The sequence below is a fragment of the Ambystoma mexicanum genome, chromosome 1p (assembly GCF_040938575.1).
Source record: "Ambystoma mexicanum isolate Mex_15411 chromosome 1p, UKY_AmexF1_1, whole genome shotgun sequence".
Lineage (NCBI taxonomy): Eukaryota > Metazoa > Chordata > Amphibia > Caudata > Ambystomatidae > Ambystoma > Ambystoma mexicanum.
In genome coordinates, this window is record NC_090921.1 from 1,470,234,565 (window position 1) to 1,470,259,466 (window position 24,902).

Sequence of the window (24,902 nt, forward strand, 5' to 3'; positions counted from 1 at the left end):
GTGATGGTAGGACATGGATAATTTCTTCAAAAAACAGCAAACAACTATTGGTTTTTGAGGAGTGAAGCACAAGAACTCCACACTAGAAGCGTGTGGTAAAACCTGAAGATGGCCACCAGGGGTGGAGCTTAGGAGGATGAGTGTCATTGGCTAAGGGCAGTATGATCCACAGGACACTAATGGGCTATAGCGAAGACAACTCGTTTTAGCTTAAAGCTAAACTTCTTTAATTTTTTACAGAGGATTCCCAGCCTGACAGGGAATATTGATGCGCATGTCAATCCATGCAAGACCACCTGCTGGAGAACAGAGGCAAAAGGACAGCTCAGAGTTAAAGGTGAGGAAGGAGAAGGTTTGTGTATTAAAGGCAAATCGATGACATGAGAAGCCAAAAAGGAGGATGGGTTGTTGAGCGAGGTTGTGGAGAGGGGGAAAAAGCGGGCAGGGCCCAAGAAGACACCCTTGATGAGACTCTACATGCTAGTGGATTGTGGAGCCGTCAGTGTTCTTCTGGAAAGGGTGAATAACTGGGCCGTAAGCCACACAAGCAAGTACAGGGCCCTGAAAGGAAAGATTTGAGTGTGAAAGTGGAAGGGATAATCGACTGTATCAAAGACTTCAAACACTGAGGGGTATAAGGCCAGATGGAGGAGGTGAGCTGTAGTTAGAGACATGGTTGCGTGTAGATCTGAGGAAAATAGAAAAAAAAAAACATAGGGAAAGGATTCCCCCCCTCCCCCACCCCCATCTGAGGCAGGTTTTCGATTCTCTAAAATGCAATTTATTCTTGCACTAGTTACACATCAGGTAATGTTAAAATAGCATTCTTAAGTTGCCTTAATATTTTTAGCAAGCTGACCAGCATTTACATTTGGAACCTGTTGTACACATCCCGCGTGGGAGACTGGGAATATAGAAGAGCAAGTCTCCTTTGGGACCTATTGGCCATGCCTTTGGACTTCCTTCATTCTTACTGAAGGAGAGAGAATAGATGGAAGCACACATTCAGAAAACATGGCAGGGCGCTGTGGCATTCTATACAGAGAAGTACTCAAAGGTTCACTGTGGCTTGAAAAAGATACTATCCTCTCTGGAAGTGTAAACACGTAAATCAGTACAAGTATATTGTAAAATCACCCCTGCACCCTTCTTCTGCCCCTCCAACCCCCTCCCAGCCCCAAATAAATCAAAAACAGGATTCTTCACATTTTATTCACATAAACATTTACATACTGGAGTACAAGGAAACTGTTCATTTGAACAATTCCACACCTCTACCCAGACTACTCGCCAATGTTGCTTGTCATCGTTGCAAATATTCCAGAAATCATAAATTATTAACAAAACGTCTACCAGGCCCTTTAGCACAGAAAGAGCTGGCTGTTACAGGTTCTGGTTTGGGCATACCAATATTTGGAGTAACAGATTGCCCGTCCACGAGGAAGTACATACCCTACAATAGTGAAAATGATTTTGATGAAGCAGATTTACTGAGAAAACGTTGGCTTGATAAAAATATATACCCATTTTCAACCAAAACGTTTGTAGAGTAGAGGTTAGCAAGCATCCATAAAGCCAAACATACAATCCTTTTCACTTTCATCAATACAAACATGGAACTTTTTTCTGGCAAATTATTTGACAGTCCATGGAGTCCAAGATGGCATGGGATGTTACAAATTGCAGCTCATGGGTTGTCTGCAATTAAGGCGTCTGCCACCTTTAAAAGAGCTCTTTATTTTTCTGCATCTCCGATATTGCCAAAGGATGGATTGCCTCCGCTGAAGTTGCCAAACCCTTCCTAGGATGCCGCCACCTGATTCAACGGTTCCTCCAGATACTGGACCAGTGCTTGAGCCTGTCAAAAAAAGAGAGGAGTGTTAGACAAATTTCCAATGGATTAATAAACCAAAAGTCCAGGGCATGCTAATCAAAACTAATAGTTCCATGTTGTAGGCAATAGCTCAAGAGAAATGACATGTACTTGTACACTGCAAAATAGCTTGGACGTTGACATAAGTTGTGAGTACAAACTATATATGTGCTTGCAAAGTTTGATATGGAGTTTTTCTGCTGATAAGAACCTTTCAAAATGCAAACAGACCTTCGTACAACATTAAACAATTGCTTTACGCAACATGAATCCTTGAGAAAGTGGGTGCAGCACAAAATGTGTGTCTGTAAAAAATAAAACTGCTGTGTTACTGGAATGTTGTCTGTTCACTATCAAAAAGTGGCAGTTATGGCAATTGTTTCCACACACTTTCTAAGCACCCAGGACCCGCACTAACAACAGAATGGTGCTGCAGAGGGCCTTCAAATATTTCTTCAGTCTTGTGATTAAAGTGCTACAAGCACTTCAATCACAAAACTGAAAGCCAGGGTTCCAGTGCACCCTGGTCCGTTATGGAATGTCTTTGTAATGCCCATCAGGCCACCATAGGGTGACCAAATTTAAAAAGTTAAAAACTGGGACAGGGCAATTAACATAAAAGTAGGACTATCTCTTGAAAGTGCCTGTGAAGGCACTACACTTCAGTAACGTTTGGAGGAGAAAAGGGTTTAAGTGTTGTGGTACAAAGAAACATACTATAATTAATTTATTACACACTGGCACTATCTTAATTTGTAAAATAAAGCATTTCTTCTGTGCGAGATTGTGCATTCCTACCTCCAAGCTATGAAGACCTACTACAAAAAAACGGGACCACTGCAGTTTCCAATGGGAACATAATCTTGAGAAAGGGGGACAGAGCACCAAATACCGGGACAGTCCCGCAAAACTGGGACGTCTGGTCACCATAGGCCACTAACATAGTCTGCTTGCAGAGGGCATTTTAAATATTCTTTCAGTCTCGTGATTAAAGCTCTCATGGCACCTTTAATCACGAGACTGAAAGAAAATGTAAAGTGCCTTATGTAGCAGGCTATGTTATTAGTGCGGGCCTGGGTGCTTAGAAAGTGGTGGTAAATAATATTTCTCCCATCCGTTGGGGCGTGAGAAATATTTCCAGCCACTTTAAGCACCCAGGCCTGCAGTAATAACATAGCCTGCTTGCAGAGGGCATTTTAAATATTCCTTCTCGCGAATCACGAGAAGGAAAGAATATTAGAAAGGCGATCTGCCAGCATGCCATATTACTGTGGGGCTGGGTACTAGCAGGTGGCTGTAATTAATATTTCTCCCACCCGAACGGGCAGGAGAAATATTTCTTCCTAGCCGTGGCCACTTGCTAACACCCAGCCCCACAGACAAGGGGGTGGCAGAAGGCCTGAACCCTCATCCCCCACCCTCTAAGCACCCCAGCAGGACTCCTTACCTCGGATTGAAGCCGGGTCTGTGAGTGGAGCTGGGGTGCTCCTGCTGCAGTCTCCTCCACGTGACTTTGACGCAGCCCCCGGGCTGGGCTCATACATTGATACAAAGTATTTAGCCCAGCCCGGGAGCTGCTGCCTGCACACTGTCAGTGCACCGAGCGCAGAGATTAAATAAAAAGGCACAGTGATCTGTGACTTTCAACTCTGTGCTAGGTGGAATAAATCATTTTGCAGTTTCTGCAACAGGATTACAAAATTAAAAGGCAAAGAAGCGGTATATCGCAAATTGCAATGCGATACCGCTTATTTTATGCCTTGCATAGACACCAAGGGCCTCATTACGACCCAGGCGGACAACCATGGTGCTAATAGCACCATGGTCCATGCCGGTAACTTACCGACTCCGCCATGGAGAAAGGGGGAATTACCACCCCATTACAAGGTTGGCGGGGTGGTAATTCCCCCTTCCTCCATGGCCCTTCCCCATTCCCATTTTTGCCCCATAGGGCTCAATGGGAATGGGTAAGGCGCCAAGTACGGTACCACAAATTGCGGTACCGTACTTAGCACCAAGGTCCCTTTGCGGGTCCCTACTTTACTTTAAGCGATATCTCTCTCTCCCCTGGTCAACATAGCTCTCCTTCAACAAACAATATGAATCACAACAAGTTAGAAAGTAACAGTGATGTGGCTAAGGAACTAACGGACACACTGGAACTACATAAAATAAGATTAAGACACTATCATTAAATGACTGATATTCATCTATTGGAAAATACAATTCAAAAGGAATGATCCTTAGCAATTCCCCTAAATTAACTGTACTGAGCTCTAGAATAGTGGGTGAAGAAGTGAATCATTCTTTAGGGGATAACAGCACTTTTATTGATTCTTCCGATTAGATTGACACCATCTTGCGAGTACAATCTCAGGCACTTGATCTCCTTCTGACATCTCTAAAGAAACGGGAATTACACTCAGGCAAACTGTTTCTTTCCTACTCAATCATTTTTTTGGTTTTAGTGAAGCTTTTTTAATGACACCAAATTCAAAACTGCCCCCCTTATCAGTAATTGGCTTTAGTAATGAGGTTTTAATATTCATCCAAACAAACTTATTACTGTTTGAGTTACCTCTGAGTTTTCCTTTTGTTTTTAATTATTTTGAGAGTTGCTGTCTCTTGTATTATATTTGCCCTCTTATGTGGGCATCAAAAGATGGCATCAGGGACCAGGCCGGCTACGTTAGTTAGTGGTCTTTTGATAGCAGATTGCTCCAGAATAGTATTTTATACCGTCACACGTTCTGAAGTTGTCTTCTGGACTTCAGAAAGAAGGTAACAGTGCCTTCCAAACATGTAAATGTGAAATTAATTTGGATTTTTTGAGAATGTTAATAAAGAAGAATTAGAACACATCTAATATACATTTAAACACAATGGTTCATACAAAATGACAAAATGTTAAAGGAGCATCTTTGGTAGCTCCAGGACAACCCTGCGGTAGCTCCTTCCTACATGGTAACGCACGAAAGCACAGAGCTGGTTTTAGCTCCTGCTCATCGAATGTCAATTTCAAACCCTTTCTGTCTCTCAACCTTTGAATAACTAAGAATCAAAAAGGTAACAGCAAGGGCCTTAGAATGGTACATTTTGTAGATACAGAGCATGCCGCTAATAAGCTTGAGGAGAACGAGTAGTAGCTTGCCACTTTCTTACCTACCAACCCCATCAATCGATCCTCACCAGAGTTTAAGCGTTCTATCATGGAATACATGGGGTTTTACCGACTTGTTCGAAACAAATGGCCTTATGCACAATTTAAACACAATTGGTGTGCTTGCATTGCAAGAAACATGGCTTACACACAACATTAAATTAGAGGGCAGATCTGCAGTACAGAAAGCACAGTGAAAGGTCACCTGGGACACCCGAATGGAGAGCTACTCATTGATTCGATATTTGCCAGGACAGCCAAATGGCAATCACAAAATGGTAACAGATATTCTATTTTAACTGTCAACATTTATGATCCTCTAGACAGCACCACAAATCAAGCTTTAGTGAATGTGTCTGAGAACATCATTGAAATTTACCACAATAGCAGTTTAATTTCGGTTCTTGGAGATTAACACCAAGATACCTTCCACATTGTACTCTCACCAAGGAATCTTAGATGCCACATTACTACAAACTACTCAAAATAAAAGATGTAGCTTGGGCAAAACTTTTTTGCACCATGGAGCACATTAACAAAGCTTTAGATTATGGTTTTAAACATACTCGCCGTTTACATTATTGATGCAACAATGGACTGATAACTTGTTTTGCATTGATTGTTGATGCTTCAATTGTATTCAGGGTGTCTAAAAAGCATTCCAGGCTAGATTACACCAAATAAATCAAATGAGCCAGATCGCTGGATATTAAAGCATGAGTGCTCAAAAAAAGTCATATTGATCCACAAGGATAAGGTTGGCAAGAAATGGAAAAACAAACTGCCAATTACTAAGCAAGTTATTGTTAACGACCAATAAAAAAGGAGACCTTGCTTTATGGTAGGTAAAATAACTGGAATTAGCGCAGAGAAACCTCTTGCTAACATCCAGCCACACAAAGCTAAAGTTGAAATCTTATACCAAGTATCACAGTTCATTGTTATCCATTCTAGACATACAGTAGACTAAAGTATTGCAATGCAGCCCTACATGGTTTTGTGCCAACATCCTGCTGCCACTCTACATTACAGGCTCCATTTTAACATCCACGCTTTCTATAGTACAAGACGCCCCTTGACTTGTAGGAAATACAGTAAGCATTCTGAGCAGAGTCGCCAACGACAACACGCACAGGACACATGTGCACATGTGTATTTATGTGCTGGTTTTGATCTAGTGTTAGCCTAGCAACAGAGTACTGTATACCAAGTGGATACGTGAATACATTCAAGAATTTGGATAGAAGCGAAAGTGTGGACAGTTTTCTTCCCCACAACGCTATCTCAGGTGTCAGACGAGCACCAGAGAGCCTCCAGAGCAAAGGAAGCTCTTTGTACAAGTGGTGTAGGCAGTGGCAGACCAAAATCAGCAGATTGCTGGGTTGCAAGGAGCCGATGAAGCAAAGTATCTGTGAACAGCGAGGGAATCGGATGCGCACGCCTTACCCAGTGAGTTCACCAGCTAACTGGCACCAGAGCATCCGCTTGCTAGATGCAGGTGGTTTCAGATTACAAAACTTAAATTAATACCAAAAGCAATTTCGAATACCGAACTATCAAAAACCAGAGAAAACATTTTGCAAAAACCAAAATGACTTTCTTTTAAACATGCAAGTTTGTTGAGAAACCAGCAACAAGATGTGGCAATACCATTAGAATCTAATGCCCAAGCCACAAGAAAGTATAAACAAGGCAATTTAAAAACAGATATTGCCAAAGGCAGTAGGGGACTAATGAAAATGCCAAAGGTTATTGCCCATATTTGAAGAAGTACACAAACAAAGCTCGTATAAACCCACATTGCCAAAGCCAAGGAATTAGCAGAAATATCCTTGTCAGTATTTGCTTAACGAGGCAAGGTGGGTTTCCCAGAGCACAGCACACACTGGGATTTTGCTGGACCTCCTGTATGACCACTTTGACCTCTTATGGCGGCTCTCCTATGGCCTTCTGGTTGCCGTAGTTTTACTCAACATGGGACTGACCAGAGTCTCTTGACTTAGCACCCACATGGTGCCGGTTCCCTCTGAAACTGGTTTTCCCTTTTTCAGTTTACAGTTCTTTGGACTTCCTTCAAATTGCCACTTTCATTCAACACAGCCCGGTTCTGATCGATTCTCCCCTCGACTCTCTGACTGATGAAACGCTTGGTTTTCCTCTTTACTGGAGTTAAGGCCGGTACCACAGTCGCGGGAGCTGCCCTCGCTCCTGCTCATTGGCGCAGATTTGCCCTGTGCACCGTTGACATCTGCTGAAAGACATTTGTGCTATTGTTTGCGGTCTTATGTCCTTTTCCACAAAGGTTCAGCGGGACTGGGCCGAAAAGGGCAAGGTCACTTCTCTCCTCGCCACCCTCTCTATTCCCGCCACCTTTCTCCTTCTCATGAAATGCTGTGCTTGGTTAGCTGTGCTGTCATGCTGTTGCCATGCTCGGAGTGTGCTCTCTTGCGCCACCTTTTATCCCTGTGGGGAAAGGACCGTCATGTGTGTGGGATTACGGTCAATTGCCTGACTTTGCCCGACCCTTGTATTGTGACATGTCAGGTGCACAGCTTTAACATTAGTCTGTTTACTGTCATGTAGTAAGGAAGTGTTCATGTGAGGCAAACGGGAATGACCAGGATTTTTAATCATAAAATTAACAAGAGGGTCTGCGGGAATGGTAGTTGTTGGTTATATTTGACAGAGTTCGGCAAGGGATAATTAGAGGGATGGGATTGGTAGGAATTATGAAGCAACCAGGGATAGTCTGAATCTTGGACTGAAGAGAGGATTGTGAGAAAGGTAATGTTTGGTCAAGGGAGATTGAGTGTTCAGAAATGAATTATTAGAGGAAAGTGAAGTAGAATGATAGGGAATATCCAAGTAGAAGACAAGATAGCAGAGATTCTGGGAGTTGTGGCCTTTAATGGTTTTACCAGATGTAAAGGAGTTGTTGGCTTTATCTTTGGGTAAGGAAGATTCACTGGGTAAAGGGGATAATGACCGGGGGGTATCTTATAAAAGCTCCAGGGACTTCGTTCCCCTCACTAGCCTCCCTGTGATGATACCGAGCATCGCCTGGGGAATACCCCCCCGCCCTCCAAGTCCCCACCAAAACCCCCCCACGCCCTCACCCCCCCAAGCCCCCAAGCATAACCTCAGGTTCCCCTACCCTTGTGATCCTCCCCCACTAGTCCATCCCCAGGAACTGGATCCAACAGCGATGGCCGTGTCCAGGCCTCCTGAATAAGGGTTTCCTGGTCTCTACTCAGGGGGGTGGGGGAGGGAAATACCCTCAGGTTTCGCACACTCCCCAATGCAGCACAAAGAGAACAAAGTGTGAGAGGCAGAGCAAGACAAACCTTTATTATTGCTGGCCACAACAAGAGCTAGCTGAGAGAAAATGTAAACGGTGTGGAGAATCCAAGACTTTATATCCAGCGAGAGCAAGGGGGCAGCTGAGGGAGAGGAATTTCTTGAGACTGTCCGAGAACTCCTCTTTTCCTGTGACCTTACAAGAATTAAGAAGGTTTTGTATCTTTGCTTGATGTGTGACATCAAGAGAATGCATGGTAAGAGGAGAACTCGCTTCCTATTTAGGGGCTCTTCTACAGCACCCATCATGTTCTTCAAGGTTGTGTTGAATCTCAACTAAACCATTGTTCTGAAGATGCTATGCAGTGGAATGTTTGTAGGACGCACCGCATTCCTGCTTCATAGCTTTCATGTAGTTTGACATGAAGTTGGATCCTGTGCCAGAGACAACCTCTTTGGATATTTTACCATGGTAAAATATCCAGAGAGCACTTGCCACTGCTCTGGCAGTTTTCAATGGAACTGCCTCAGGATGCCCAATGGCATGGTATGCACAGAATGAATGAATCTGCTTCCTGAGAAAGAGGTAGGATATAGGGGGACCAACAATTTTGTTTGTTTATTTTGTTTTGCATAGCGCTCCTGACCCAGGGGTATATGGGCGTTTAAACATCTGGTTACAGGCAAAGGTAAGGAACATTAGTACAGTTGTACAGCATATGTAAAGTTGGCAAGAAAGCAGTCATTACAGATATAGTAGCAAGCAGACATAGTAAAGGATACATTCATACATTAGGCACACATACATAGTTGGTCATTTATTGAGTAACCAAGTGATACCTTTTTTCTGAATGGTTGGAAGGTGGGGGTGCATTTGATAACCAGTGCAATGGTGTTCCACAGTTGAGAGACTAGAACTGGGAAGCTGGATCCACCGGCTCTTTTAAGGGAATATTTGGGCACTGTCAGTTGTTATGTATTAGAGGATCTAGTGGTTCTAGTATTCTGTCTAAATGTGAATTTATTGGTTAGATAAGGCGGGTCTAGGTGGTTGAGAGCTTTGTAGGTGAGGCAGATGGTTTTTAGGTCAATTGTTTGTTGGATGGAGAGCCATTTGCATGAAATTCTTGTGGCCGAGATATGTTCTCTTCTGGGAATATTTAGGGCGGCACGGAGTGCATTGTTTTGTAAAACTTGCAATTTATTGATTACCGTTTTGTTGGCACCTACATAAAGGCTGTTACAGTAATCCAGTTTGGATTGTGTAAGTGCTCTGGCTAAAGTGAGGCAGTTGTTGGGGGAGATCAGAGGTCTGCAGGCCCTAATTAATTTGCCAGTGTAGGCAGTGGCTGAGGCCGTCATATTAATTTGTTTGGCGAGGTTGGTATTCGTGAATGGGTAGAATCCAAGGGTTTTTACACTTTTGGCAATGGGAATAGTGTTCCCGTCAATGGTGAAGCTGGTGTAGTTGGGGCCGAGTTACCGGATGGTATTAGATGAGCCGACAATGAGCAGTTCAGTCTTGTCATCATTCAGGCAGAGGCCGTGTGTGGCCGTCCATGCCTGAATGATGGAGAAGACTTCACTGATCCGGTTGGCATCCGAGTTGTAATTGCCGGATAAGGTGAGGAGTATCTGGGTGTCATCTGCGTAATTGGTGTAGGTGACACCCAGATGGTCCAGCTTGTCAAATAGGGGCTTTGTAAATATATTATACAAAGTGGGTGAGACACAAGATCCTTGTGGGACACCGCAAGTAATGGGTATACGGTCGGCCGCTGCTAGGGTTGACAAGACCCGCATGGTCCTATTGTCCAGGAAGGATTGGATCCAAGTGACCGCAGAGTGGGAGAAGTGTGCTGCCGATGACAAGTGGTTGCACAAAATGTTGTGGTCAACCAAGTCAAAGGCAGCGGATAGGTCGAGGAGAAGGATGGCAGCCCTACCTTTGTCTTTGAGTTAGTCTATCTGGCATTTGAGATCAACAAGGGCCGTTTCTGTCCCATGTTGAGGACGAAAGCCAGATTGGCGAGATCCTAGTAGTTGGTTAGTCTCAAGGTAATCCTGAATTTGTAAATAGGTCACTTTGTCAAGAATCTTTAGTAAGAATGGGACAGTGCTAATGGGTCTATAGTTCGTGGGTATATTTGGGTCAAGAGTTTGTTTTTTTAGCAGTGGTAGGACCCAGGAATGTTTCAGATTACTTGGGACTGTATTATTGGAGAATGACAGGTTTATTAATTTGGTAATGAAGGGGGAAAGATCCCTGGCTGCATCTTTTATGATCTGTGCGGGGCAACTGTCCCCCTTACAGTTCGAGGGTTTCAAAGATGCTATAATTGTTTGTACTTTAGGTATGGTTACTTTTTTGAAAGTGAAGCCTGAGCTAGTGGCAGTGGGTGAAGGGAGGGTGGAACTGGAGGTAGGACCATGAGTGAGGAGTTGTTGTTTGTTTTCAATTTTAGTTTAGAGCCCTGAGATTTTGTTAGCAAGGGCATTCTGGATCTCTGTGCACCATGGTTTATCCTTAGCGCATGTGTCTGTGGGAGGAGTGGGGTTTTCTAGCTCCTTTAGGATGTTAAAGAGCTCCATTGTGCTAGAGCCTGCCTGAGAGATCCTGGAATTAAGAGATTCTTTCTTAGCGCGTATAATCTAATTTTTGTAGAGAGTGGAGATATTGGTGAGATTATTTCTGTTAACTACTGAAGGCACCGATTTCCATAGCGATTCAAGTTTACTTTTTTGTTGTCGGAGAAGTTTGAGCTCTGGGGTGTACCATGTATTCAAGTGCGCTTTTGGTTTCCCTTAGCGCATTTTTAGTGGGGCAATGATGTCGATAGCTTTAGCCATGGAATCATCATAGACGTTGACCAGCAGGTTAAAGTCAGTTGTGGATGGTAGTGCGTTCAGCATAGGGGTCACCAGGGGTATTAAGGCTGCCGCTGTGATGTTGCTCTTTTTCCTAGTTGGGCAAGCCGGTGCAATAACAGGCCTTTTATGCACTAGGTTGCTAATATTAACGTCGAAATGGAGGAGGTGGTGATCCGTCCAGATGAGCTGAACAGGGTCCTTCAGGGTCATGTTGCAATTAAGGGCGGTTACCCAATCAAGGATTCTGCCCTTTGAATGGGTGGGTTTGGAGCAGAGTTGTAGGAGGCCATGCTCCTCCAATGCTGTGGCCAGGGCAATGGCTGGGGTGTCAAGAGGGTCATTAAACGCAAGATTGAAGTCTCCAAGTATAATCATTTGTGCTGAAGGTTTGGAACTTTCGGCTACTAGTGAGGTGATATCTTCCTCAAAAGAGCCAGGTGGGCCTGGCGGTCTGTAAATTAGATGCATTGTGATAGTGCTCTTAGGGGAAGTTTGTAATTTAACTGAGATGCTCACATGATTTGAGTGGAGGAGAGGAGGCTAGTCTAATATCAAGCGAGGACTTCAAGATGATAGCTACACCACCTCCTCGAGCGTTCGTTCGGTCTGTCTGCTCTGAGGATGGTGTAGTTATCAGGGATAGCTAGGGTAAGAGATGGTCCCGCAGCATCATGCAACCAAGTTTCGGTCACAGCGAGGAAGTCCAGGTGATTAGTCAGAATGATGTCGGCGACTTCTATGGAGTGGGCGACTAATGATCTAACATGAAGAAGAGCTCCTTTTAGAGTACGAGGGGTGGAATTGATGGCTGTTACAGTGCGACCGTTGGTCTGGTCGGGTAGTTTATCTGGGCGTTTGCTAGTTCTGTGGTGGGTTCTGGCACCAAGTCTATTGTTTTGATCGGTTGGGATAAGGGTAGTAGTGTGAGAGACAGTAAGGTCAGTAGTTATGGAGGGGCTGTGGTCGGGGGTAGGGCAAGATGCTCTCATGACGGTAGGGTTCCGCTTGGAGCTATCTAAGTTCTTATTGGCTAGGACATCAGAGATGTGCGTGGCCATAGGTATGATATGCGGAATGCGGGAGGAAGGCTGGTGTGGTAGGCAGGAATGGTTTGGGGCAGATGATAGGGTGATGTCTTGGGCAGGCAGGTATTGCTAGATAATTATTATAGGCTATATAGCCGTTACCAGTGCAAGGTATATTGCTTTGCATGACACAAAAGGGGAACATGATCGTGGTGAGGCAAAGTAGCATAATAAGGATGCTAGGGCCAAGGCACTGTGCAAAGGATTGGCGAATAAGGGACATCGGTGACATAGGGTAGTGCCTAACAGCAACAAGGTCAGAGGGTTAGGCTAGTATCAGGTTGTGGCTAAGTATCAGGCAAGCAGGGGTGCTGGTGAGCGAGGCACAGGTGTATATATAATGGGATCGCCATACCTACAAAAGGTCTGCGATGTCTAGGCTAGGCACAGATCAGGCAAGGTATAGTCTCTAAGCTAGGTACATAGGCAGAGTATAGTAGGTTGGCTCTGCACATATCAGGCACAAGTATATATAATGTCATCATCATATCCACAAAGGTTGGGAAAGTTCAAGCTAGGCATATGTCAGGCACGACATCATGGTCTGAAAGCGACCATAAGGCACAACATAGTTTAAAAATGATCTGAAAGCGACCATAAGGCACAACACAGTAGTTTAGGCACTATGCTGAGGGAGTGAGGTAGACAGGGCCGTTGTTATAGTTAAGTGGAGAGCTAACAGCAACCTAGACGGGGCATGCCAGAATATGAGGAGAAAGTGGAGCGAGGCACTGACCTGGCTGATGATAATGGGCTGTTGCTGGTGTAGCAGAATGCTCTACCACTTAAGTTCGGCATGACATATATAATTGGGGGTACAGGGTGTGAGATATGCACTAGACAGGAAATCATACGGTAAGTGTCATTGTTCGAACGCTGCAATGCAAGTCTGTCTGGTTAGAGTAGGCATTCGGATGCGCGTTACATAATGTTGGAGACAAAGCATTTGAATACAGACTTAGTAGGAGCACTGCAGATAGCGTGCAAGGGCAGAGGAGGAGCGTGATGCAGCTGGCGCTCAAGTCGTAGTACTGTGAGAGCGTTAGTGCTTATGGACGCAGTTTGCAGAAGTAAGCTGTTAGGTGTGTGCTTACCAGGATGAGGTGCCAGGTCGTGAAGGATGGCTTGAGAGGGGACACGGGTAGCATTACTGGCCGTGGCTCAGTTGGCTCCAGACAGGCTCACGGCACAGTGCAAGCCTTGGAGGTGTGCCTTTGCAGGTGGGCCGGCGTTCGCCTGCCGGCAAGGGGTTGGCTGGTTAATAGATGAAATCAGCCAATCACGTCGAGCTGCTCGTAGCAAGCGGCCATTTTAGAAGGTCCTGGTCCTCGTGGCTGCCAATGGAGTCAGCACGAGATTATAATTAGAAGGGGCACGAACCAAAAGGGTTTTGTCTAGGAGGGTTGTTACAGGCATCAGGTACAAATATGGCAAATTATAAACCGGTTTTGCAGAAAACCTGTCACACATGTGGTGGAGGCTGTAAGTTTCACGAGATGCAGTTTGATATGTCCCAAGGCCTACCTTAGGCTGGATGGCACTCAGAGGTTTCTCTAAAGCGGCAGGCACTGCTCCTGCAGTGTGGGGGCTCCTGCTCCCCAGGAAACACGGGCACTGAGGGAGGACAGGCTCCCTACAACGTTGAGGCCCGCACCTCAAAGGGTACCCCAACCACCGAAGTGGGCATGCCCCCCCCCTCGCACGTTCCACCCACTTTGCCAGTTGGGCAGGGTTGACCAGATTTACAGTAGCCCTCTATTTCAATACCCATTTTGGGCCAATAGAAGTGAAGAGTCAACATTGCTGTGGACTCAAATACATGGTGCCCAGTCACAAGCACATTGCGGGCTAACTGATGCAGGAAATGCCTATAAGCCTTGGGCACCATCAACCCCTTTTGGGCACCAGGCTCAGGCTCGAAAAGCTCATTATAAAAGGAGCCCATGCTCCCAGAAGATTGTTATTCCAAGCCCCCTTTGCACTAGATGGAAAGCAGCCTTTTTTTCAGTGATTCTAGAGTGGGACACTCTTGCTACCTTGTTCGTGTTAAACAAGGCAGAATTTCCACCTGGAAGGACCTTCTTCTGCCAGGACAAGGTGTAGGTCAGGGCGATTTCAAAAGGTAAAGTGGTTCTGCCACTAAAGGGTTCCTAGGATCTTCTACAGGATCTGTCAGTGCTGGCTCATCTACAGAATGTTAAATCCCTTCTTTCTACCGTTGGCTTTTGATTTCCCATTGTCCTTCTTTGACACCTTAGATGGCGGATTCTTCTTAGATGTAGAAACTGCTTTATCAACTTGTCCCCAATGTGTCTTCTACCTAGTGTCACAGCTGAAGCAATGGAGGCGAGAGGACCTGGCCCCACCATGACGTTCTTTCAGGCCTGTTTATTTCCTGTGATCACAATGCGGTGGTGGAATGAAGGTGAAATTCCAACAAGTTTATTGAAATCATTTCTGTTTTTTGTCGCTGCATTCTGCCGACTTTAGCACAGACGATAAAAGCTGTAAACATAATACACACTTTACAAAAAACAGCGAATATTTAAAGTACAGTGTGCAAAAAGTGCATCCCCAAAACTGAGAAGAATCGGGAAATTTTAATGTGCAAAAATGGTATGCAGTCTTCATCGAAATGTATAAAGAAATTATTTCCATCGAATTATGCACAACAAAATAATTTTCCATCAAAAACATTTTACATAGTATTTATTTTCCATAAAATTTTCATGAATCAAATAAGTCAACTGTATACATATATAACTTTATGCTGCATGTGTACTATATTATACTGTTTGTTTAAACTGTATGTGTACTATATTTGTATTAATAAACTGTTTAAACATATAACTTTATACTGTAAACTTTGTTCATATAACTATATAACTTAATAGTTGTTATAATTAAATTGCAATAGTAATATTGAGAAACAGATATTTCACCACTTGGTGTCGCTATTTTGAACAGTTTTCCATAGCAATCAATGCAAACGTAATACGTAAACATTATTTTAAGTTCGGTTTTCCGTATAGGAAGGTTTCCCGGTTCTTTTTTTGGCAGCTATTGGCACATGGATTCTTGTGAATTTACCGGGAGTTACTGGTGGATTTTGGCACATGGAATTTTGGGTTTTTTTGGAACGTGGATCATTTGGATTTTCTGTGGAAAGTAGTTGGATCTGTGTTTTGCCTTGTCGATCTGTCTGTGGAATCAATAGTATCTTGTAAGCACTTCTTTTTGTTTTGGTTAACATTTTATATGGAATGCCACACTGTTTAAGTACGTTAATTTGTCCACTTTCTCAAAATCAAGTATGCATTTTTTCAGTCTTTCTTCTCTGTACCTGTATTTTTTCTCTGATTTTGTGTTTTCTCCTTCGATATTACTTGTGCTATCTGCATTTCTTGATTTGATTGTTCCATTTATAAGTCACTTAAAAAGCTCCATAATGTTGGATTATGCATTTTGAAGAACCGATTTAGGCCATTGTGCCACCCTTCTATCTTGTTATTTGTTTTGGCATGTCCCTCTAATACTGATCCGTAACAATTCCATAGTTTCTTATCCTATCGTGCTCGACTTCTCGACCCACTTCTGGTTAATTGTCCGATCCAAGTCCCATCAAAGTAATCTAACAGTGATTCTAGGTATTGTTCATTGTCTTTGATAAATAATAGGTACAAATGCTAATGAGAATAGTAATTAATGTTATGTTGGAACTGTAAATATTCAATATATCGTGATTGCATACCAATGTTCTGTAATTTTCTCCAAATTGACTGTGTGAAATGAAAAAAACAGCCTTGCACTTTGCATGATTGGAAAACTTCAGTAAATGCCGCGATTTGTTGGAATTCATAATCTAGAACCATGATTTGGGGGAAATATTGTCTTGAATTAATTTAAAAATGATTTTGTACATATGCTCAGTTTTAATAGGCATCAGTACATATATTAGAGGGATAAGAGTCATTGATCATTCTGTGAATGCTATAAAATTGGCTGAATGGTTTGGTGCATACCTTGTAATGTTGCATCCACATGCCAGATTTGAGAATTGAGGTATTCCATGTTACGGGACGTGCCAAATATTATACATTTCTGATCGTGTATATTTTTATTTAACAGTAAAAAGTTGTAATTCTTTTCTGTGATTTGTAATTCTGGTGGTAATTCAATTTCTGCGTATGTTTCGGGCACTTTTGGAAATTTAATTTTCACTTGTCTGTTTGCTTACTTGATATAGTGTTTTCATTTGTGGCCTTTGAGCAGCTACATGAAATGGTAGTTTTCTGCACACATGTTAACTGATCCCCCTCGCCTCTTTCATATTCACATTTGCTCCATTTTTGATTTGGCCGATTGTTTTTTTAATCATAATGTTGGTGCTATCAGGTAGGATGTTGTGTTCTATTTGATGAATAACTTTCTCATCGTGAGGGATTGCTCTGCTCTTCCCTTACATTTGTTTTTGAAATATTCGGAACACTTCCAATATATTCTTTCATTAACTTGCTTTTCCTGGTTATATGTATATCCCATGAAAGCTAGTTGTCTTTTTCCCATTTTGGAGACTACAAACTATACATTCTGTAATTTTCACCGACTAGAAAATGAAAGTTAGATTATACAATATGTTTCACAATAAATATGGTGGTTTCACATTTCAATAGGGGTACATTTTTAGGGAGAATTACATCACTTACCATCTTTGTTGGCTAATGATATTTACTGAAGCACGTTCTGTTAACCTTTCGATCCTCTCACCAGTAAATCGGTAAACCTGAAAGCACTTACTATTAACTGTCACTTTGCATGATGTGCTTCTATAGGGTGCTTTACTCTTATGTTATGTGTTTTCATCAAACCGTCGGACATTGTCGATGGTTAGGTTTTGATGAATATGCACTTTTAACTATTTCAATGGTTTTCCAATGAATAATATTTCATTGGATAGGTTTCGATGGAAAATATTCGATGTAAAGACATGTAACCTGCAAAAATAACCATCACCTACTGATCAATGACGATAAGGACACCAAATTGATACACAGTCTAAAACATAGGGTTGATAAATCAAGCAGACAAGCAATTTTGAACGGGTAGCAGTGAAAGCATTTTTTTCATTATACAAAAGTCTACTAGGCGATACAATCTAGTGTAATGTAGGGGTGTTCAAAGTGTGTTCTGAGCTCTATGGGAGGGTGTAACCATGTTCCCTCCTACCTATTTTAATCAATCTACCAATAATATTATGGGATTGTTTTCCTCAAGACATGCTACCTGCCGATCTGTGAAAAAGGGCAGAGACAAACCGCTGATAAATAATCATGCGTTTGAATCAAAACACAATTCTCTGAGCAAAAAAAGCATTTGCATGCAATATCTACATATATCCACCCACTTGAAATTTAGTGAAGTGCGCAGGTTTTAATGGCTCAAGAAAAGTCGCTGAGTAAACCTAGTAACCAGACAATGCAGAAAAAACAAGTTAATTGTTTTAAAGCAGTGTGGAAAATCCGTTCCAGTCAATTTCCTGGACACTCACTGGAATAGAAGCAGATAAACCACCCACCTCTACAGTTACTTGTGCAACTGGGAATTTTCTAAGAGGCTGAACAGGAAGTCTGGTGATTTGAGGCTCTACGCGTAGTTTGTCCTCGGGCCAGATCGGGGTCTTGTACCCTATTGTGCTGCTATGCTAGCCCAGGGTCTACCCAATCAGTCATCTTCTGCACATTGACACTTTCAATGGACTTCCTAATATTTCTTGATACTTATGCTGCCGTGCAAGCAAAGATTACTCAAGCACCAGGGAAACTGGGTAATTTCTGAGCAGGACCCTTTGAACTCAAGCTGGATTATTAGGGTAGCGGGCCAATATCCTTTGGTGATGGTGTCCCTTTACACCTACCATCCCCTTTCCTGTGGTCTGAAGACCCACAAACTCTTCAAAAGGTGAGTGGAAATCTAGGTAAGGGCTTTATGACAAACACAAACCTTATTACCACCCCTCGGGACTTACCCTATTTGGAGGAGAATATATATATGTACACACTTTTATTTTTAACAGGAGGTAGGCTTCTGCCCCTCAAACATATGGAGAACCACCTTTTGGAAACGTGGTCTCTCAGAGGTCAGCAGCAGTGGCCAGCTTCTCTGGATCAATGTCAGTCAGCAAGGTGCTGTCATAGCTCTGGGGAACAAGCATTCAACATGTGTTTATGTATTAACAAAAGGTCTTAAACTATTAAAATGTGTACAGCTTGTAATCCCTTAGCCAACCATCATTATCCTCAATAGAAGCAATCACCCAAGTGGAAGTCACAAGTTATGTATTCCTGTATTCTCTTAATGGCTCATGGTATTGAACAGGAGTTCACCACATTTTCAATTAGTCTGTATTTCATACTTTCATATTTCTCCTGCTCAGTTTCATCCAGTTCCAATGACTGTTCTAAAGCACTTTGAAGCTGTTTATCCATGTAGCATAGGGCCTGTCCAGGGTCAGTGAAGTCAACCTTTCTACAAGCTCTATCAAAAGACTTCCCCACCATAAAAGACCATTCCTTTCCTTGCTTTCAACTCACCAATCCCCAAGGAATTCTGAAAGACTGGTTTGACACTTTGTCATCTGTCTTTTTGGGAAGGATGCTCATGGCCTTTGCTGCTTCGTGCTCCATTTACTTGATCTTCAGTTTTATTTCCCGCTCTTTCCTTTTTTCCCTGTCCCTTTCTCTTCTCCGACATCCTTGAGCTTCCAGTGATCCAGTACCAATTTCTCCCACTCAATTTCTTAGTGCTTCTTCTCCTGCTAGGTCAGTTGGGCTTCCTTGTAATCAAACTTCTTTAGCCGCAGTTGGAGGGACTCCTCCATGGTGGGGCTGGGCAATGGAAGAGGTAGATTCAGAGGATTCCTGCTACCCTGTGCAGAACAGACCTTGGAATTGCGAAATGGCCAACACTAGCTCAGCTTGTACAGTAACACTTTCAAGGTAGGCAAAACTAACACCTTCTCTGTAAGCCTCTCAGATGTACGGTACCCTGAAACCAGTAGCCACACAGCTAAGAATCACTTACTGTATAGAAATATTAGTGAGATTTATTAAACTCTGTGGTTAGGGTTTTTAGATGAATCTTTCTGACTGAGATATGGTTAGTGAGTCCTTCAGCTCTCCAAGTCGTAAAGTGGTATAGAGCTGGGTGATCCCACCAGAGCTCTGGCCTGGCCCTCTCGGGTCAGTGGCTTCCCGATGCAGGGTCCTGCCACAAGCCCCACTGTGCCCACCCATTCCTCTGCTAAATATTTTTTCTTTTCTTTTTCTTTTTTCAAAGTCACGCTCCTACTGTGCGGACAGCACTTAATGAGTGGGTCTGCCCGACTTCCGGTCGCAGCCTCCTGACTTCAAGTCCATCCCCAGCCACTGATTGACTGGAGTAGGCCAGGAGGTCTGGCAGCCGGGAACGTAAGTCAGGCAGACTCACTCCTGAAGTACTGCTGGCCCGCCAGGAGAAGTTTTTCTTGGTTGTCCAGACTCAGCCAGTTATTGATTGGGTGGGGCATGACTGAAACACTTCCTTGTAGTGCTGTAAAACTGTGGCTAATTTAAACAAAAAAAAAAAAAAAAGGTAAGTGAGCCCCTTTGTTACACACTAGCTCCTTTGCTTACCCCCCTACTATTCTTTAACACCCCCTTGTTGCCCAAGCCCCTTTAGTTGCCCCGCAGTCGTGTTTAACCCCATTTGTTTCCCCAGACACCTTCAGCATCCCCCCAGTCCAGTTTTGCTCAGTCCCATTTAGCCATTTATTTTGCCCCGTCCCCTCTTTAGCTGCCCAAGTAGTACTGTTTGACACTTAATATTTGAAACATTTCCAAAATGTCTATTTCCTAACCCTCAATTAAAAACATTTTTTTTTGTGCTTAATAATCTTTATTGAGATTATACAGGTAAAAACAGTACATAATAAAACCTTTGCAGAAAGTCATAACAGAAAATATTATTCACCATTTGGTGACAAGAAAAACTTCGATATGTTCATAGAATCAATGGCAAAATGAATAGGACCAAGGGAATGGTCTATTAATAAGAGGTTCCATAACATTGAAATCTGAAAACTAATTAAAGATCTACAACCTGAGACTTAAAAGGGAGACGGACAAGGAGACAGAGAACTAACATGAAACAGATGGGGGGAGGAGGAAGGGGGCAGCGGGGGACGGAGGTATCAATAGCTATATGATAAAGCTTTTATGGCGTAATGCGATAGCAAAAAGCGCAGAACAAACATGAGCAGTAAGGGGATGCCCAACCAGAGAGAGGGATCATGAACAGCAGCTCACGTACCATGCAAAGGTACATTAAAACAGTCCTGATAGCGGATAAAAAAAGCCCATTTGACATTATATTTAGGGATAGTGTTCAAATAGGTGGCCATACATAACTCCATTCTATGCACGTGACAAATGTTATTCCACCAGCCCCTAACGGAAATGTTTTGGAGTCTTTCCAATTGATGGTGATGAGCTTCAAAGCCAGGGCCATACACAAATCATATAGCGTGGCCGAGGCGTGAGAATTTATGTTTGTGACCGCCAGGCTCCCCAGAACAATACTTAAAAAGGATAGTGGGAAATCCATTATGAAAATGAGTTTAAGAAGTTTCCACACCTTCCACACCTCCTGCCATAACTTATATACATACGAGCAGTCAAAAAACATGTGTATAGGTAGCAGGAGGACAACCGCAAGACCAACACTTATCTGTGTCTTTCTTGGATTAGGATAATTTAACAGGAGTGATAAATGCTCTGTGGATGAAGAAGAACAGATGTTGAGTTATGTTGGCCAACGCGGATATGCCCCTGATCCTAGAGTACACCACAGTCATCCTCCCATGTCAAACGTACAGGCCAAACAACATTCCTAGAGGATAGAACTTTGTAAAATTTTGAGACTTGTGTGTGGGAAACCATGGTCAATTAAAGAAAAAGTGTGGAGGAATCAGGTGAAAAGATGGTGTTCGAGAAGAGATGGAGTGCGTCGAGGGACGCATTTACCAGCTTGTTGTAAAAGTTAAAGTCTGAAATAGGGATGGTAAAGAGATTTGTAAGTTGTTGGAAGGAGAGAATGGAGGGGCCATTTACAATTTGTTGAATGAATCTGATGCCACTTCTTAACCAGGATTTGCAGTATCCTTTTGTTAATAGTGAGGTTTTTGTTGTGCCAGAGCAGATGAGATACATTCTTGGAAGGGGATTTGGTGTGCAGGAAGAACAGTCTAAGAGCAGAAAGTGGTATTAATGGGATCAGACTGGGCAGCTGAAAAATGACCAAATACATAAATGAGATTGGCTGCATCATAGGGTTGAGCTAGGTGTTTTTCTAAAACACACTAGGAGGGAATGTTAGAGGAATGCAGGGGAGCAAACCAGCAGCGATACTGCTTAAGAAAAGCAGAGTGATCGGATTTAAAAATCAGGGAATTTGACCCGCCCATCTGATATGGGGCTTTTAATTTGGCAACAGCAATCCTTTTACATTTTCCAGGGCCCCATAAGAAATTGAGAAGAATAGAACAGATGGATATGAAGAATTAGGGAGACAATCGGACCGGAAGGAGTTGCAGGTAATATAGGACAATAGTGTATAGCATCATTTTTTAATGGTGTTAAGTTGACCCCACCATGAGAGTTAGAGGGGAGACCACGCTGAGGTTAACTCGCAAAGTCTGTCCAGCAAAATGTGCATGTTAAGCTTAATAGTAATGTTGAGGGGCAAAGCGAATGCCAAGATATTTCCAAAGGAAGATAAAGTATAGCAGGTAGTAATTTCTGCAAAAAAGCAAAGGGATCCGAGCCCTCACAACCTTCAGGCAGGCCTGAAATGCATAGATTATTGCATCTGATTTGATTTTCCAGGTCCTCATTATGTCTCTGAAGGTCTTTGACTGCTTTTTCAAGGTGCGCTACCCTAAGACATCTTCTGTGAGACCTATCCTTCTCTCAACCTCCTCCATTTGGTCTTCAAAGCCCTCCATCTGTCATCCAGTTGTTGGAAGCTTTTGATTGGTTGTCTCAATGAAGGGCTTTAGTGCTCTTATTTCTTGCAAGATGGTTTCAATAGTGGGATCTGTTGGACAGAGCAGAGGTGGTGAATCACTTTTGGGCCTCTTCAAATTAGTTGAGGAAACGGTAGTGACTTTGTTAACTAGCGTAGTTTTTTTGATTATTTTTGCTGGTAGCCATTGTAGCAAGCGGTGTAAAATAGAAGGTACTGGGGGTAAAAACCCACTAATTGAATGGTGCTGTGGTAGCAGAGCAACGCAGTAGGTCCAGAGAAGAGCAGTGTGCCAGGTAACGCAGGAAGTGGAAACAAGGGCCGCACAGTCACATCAAATTAGCCTGAGAAAGCAGTACAAGGATTGGGTTATGCAGGTACAGCAACAATACATATATAGGGATCAGACAGATTATTGAGTCTGAGCCCTTATGATTAAGTTTGTATTGCTGAGCCCATAAAAAACATTTGCATTTTATTGGGTCCGACTTCTGCCCTGTTGCGTTTTAATCCCGTTGGTATTTGTTTTTTCCCCTTTTAGTTATTCTTATTTAAAAATAATCTTAGCCAGCAGCATAGAATAAGTAGTACAGCCAGTCCTTAAGTGTTCCTACACTTCTATATTCTTAATACATATTGTTTACCGGGTACACTTTAATGCAACGCTAATGTAATATTCTTTTCTGCCACACATAGAAACGAAAAACGTAAGTTTTCAAGTGGAAGTGTATCAAACTTAATTGGTACTCCTAAAATTGGAGCCGTTGTGAGGATTGCAGAGTTCGTCACAGGTGGCGCCGTAATAAAGGAGAAGTCAGACCGGGCCTGAGCCGGCTCACTCTAGTAGGCGGAGTCCGATTTTCTCCTCAAGTGGCACGGCCGCACCAGTAAGCAGTTGGCACTTGTGTCTTTCAGCACAGCACAGCAATCAACAGATACCAGCGAAAGTCAGAATTTCAAGTACAGTCAAACCAAATGAAAAGGCAACTCTGGGGCAGGGATTTTATGAAAAAGCAGGTCTAAATAAGGATATGTCTTGTTAAAGGCACAGTGAGACGGAGCAACGGTTCTAGGCGGCCATCTTCCTCTGCGCCAAACCACCCCCCCCCCCCCCAATGAAAACGTTTCAATAAAACATTTGTTAACTTGGTCCCAGTAGTGCTGTAAAACTGGACAAGTCCACCAGACATGTTCCCAAACCCCTACCATCCCACATTCCCTCCAACATTTATCAGAAACAGATGGTAGCATTCTCCCCAATCGAGCAAGCATTTTAGTGCCATTGCACAAGCAACTTGTACCAAAATTCTCTGTTGGATTGATCTGGTGAGTGTCGGATTCCTATACCATAAAAACTCCCATTCTTCCACCGATAGTTCCTCCCAAGGAGTGTTGTGCCATTGTTGTATGTACTTTATTGACTCCCTGGTGTTGGAGTCTACCAGCAGTAGGTATATATTCGAGATCAATGCTTTATTACCTGGATTAGATGTTGCACATCTCTCAGAGTTAGATCTCTTGAAAGTACTGAAATCGGGAAGTTTCTCGCAAAGCAAGCTCTTGTTTGCATTGTATGAATGATTTTACATCCTTTCCATGGAACATGTCTCTCAGTCTCTCACAGCCCTCACACTGCCACTCTTTAAATGTGTTGGGATCAAGACCATGAATAAATTGCGCATTATTACAGGGCGTAAGTGGAGAGGAATAGGTTAGGTGATTTTTTTTACTATTACATCCCAAATGTACTCTACTGTCCCTGTGATCACGCTGAAGTGTATGTTGGGAGGGCGATCCTGAGTCAACAACCAAAGACATTGCCCCCCCACCCATCGCCAGCTCCATTTGAAGCCATCGTTTCACTTTGTCCCCCCCAAACCAATCTTTTAGGACCCGTATTTGTGCAGCTTGATAGTATTTTGTGAAATCCGGGAGGCCTAGTCCGCCCAGTTCAGTTGGAATCATTCATGTGCGCTGGGATACACTTGGGGTTTGCCCTTTGCAAATTCTGGAAAAAAGTCACTGGAACCGGTATTTGTAGAGTCTGGAAGAAACAGAGCCCTAGAAAGAGTAATAATTTTCACTGAGTTGATCCTGCCTAGCCAGGAGACGGTAAGGGGGCCCCACTTCAGCAATTGTGATTCAATACCCTTTAACAAAGGGAGGTAGGTAGCTTTGTATAACCCAATTATGGTGGGAGTTATAGTCACTCCCAGTAACTTTAACCCTTCCTTCACCCACCCTAATTGGGTACCTTGCTTCAAGGATTTCGCCTCCATGATTTTATGTGCAGTGCCGCCAAACTCTACTCCCCTAATATCCTGCGTCTGTCCAATTTTCGCTAGTAGTGGCTCTGAGTGGATTGCGTATAGCAAGGGCGATAAAGGACAGCCCTGTTTTATCCCACATTGCAGTGAGATGGGGGAGAAAGTTGCCCATTCTCACCGTGGGGGATTTATAATTTGCTTCAAATTTAGCTATACATTTTGGGCCTAACCACAGATTTCCCAATATGCAAAACAGGAAAGACCATTCGACCCGATCAAAGGCTTTTTCT

General features: G+C 43.1%; 1 protein-coding gene across 2 annotated transcripts in view; it reads right to left on the reverse strand.

The window, feature by feature from the left end:
* Window positions 1-1,196: 1,196 nt before the first annotated feature.
* Window positions 1,197-24,902, reverse strand: part of LAMTOR2 (late endosomal/lysosomal adaptor, MAPK and MTOR activator 2) — a 131,233-nt gene continuing 107,527 nt past the window's right edge. For both annotated transcript variants that reach the window (XM_069607135.1, XM_069607134.1), the window contains one exon: window positions 1,197-1,858. In XM_069607135.1, the coding sequence (XP_069463236.1) occupies window positions 1,802-1,858 (57 nt within the window). In that variant the 3' untranslated portion in view covers window positions 1,197-1,801. The remainder of the gene's footprint in view (window positions 1,859-24,902) is intronic.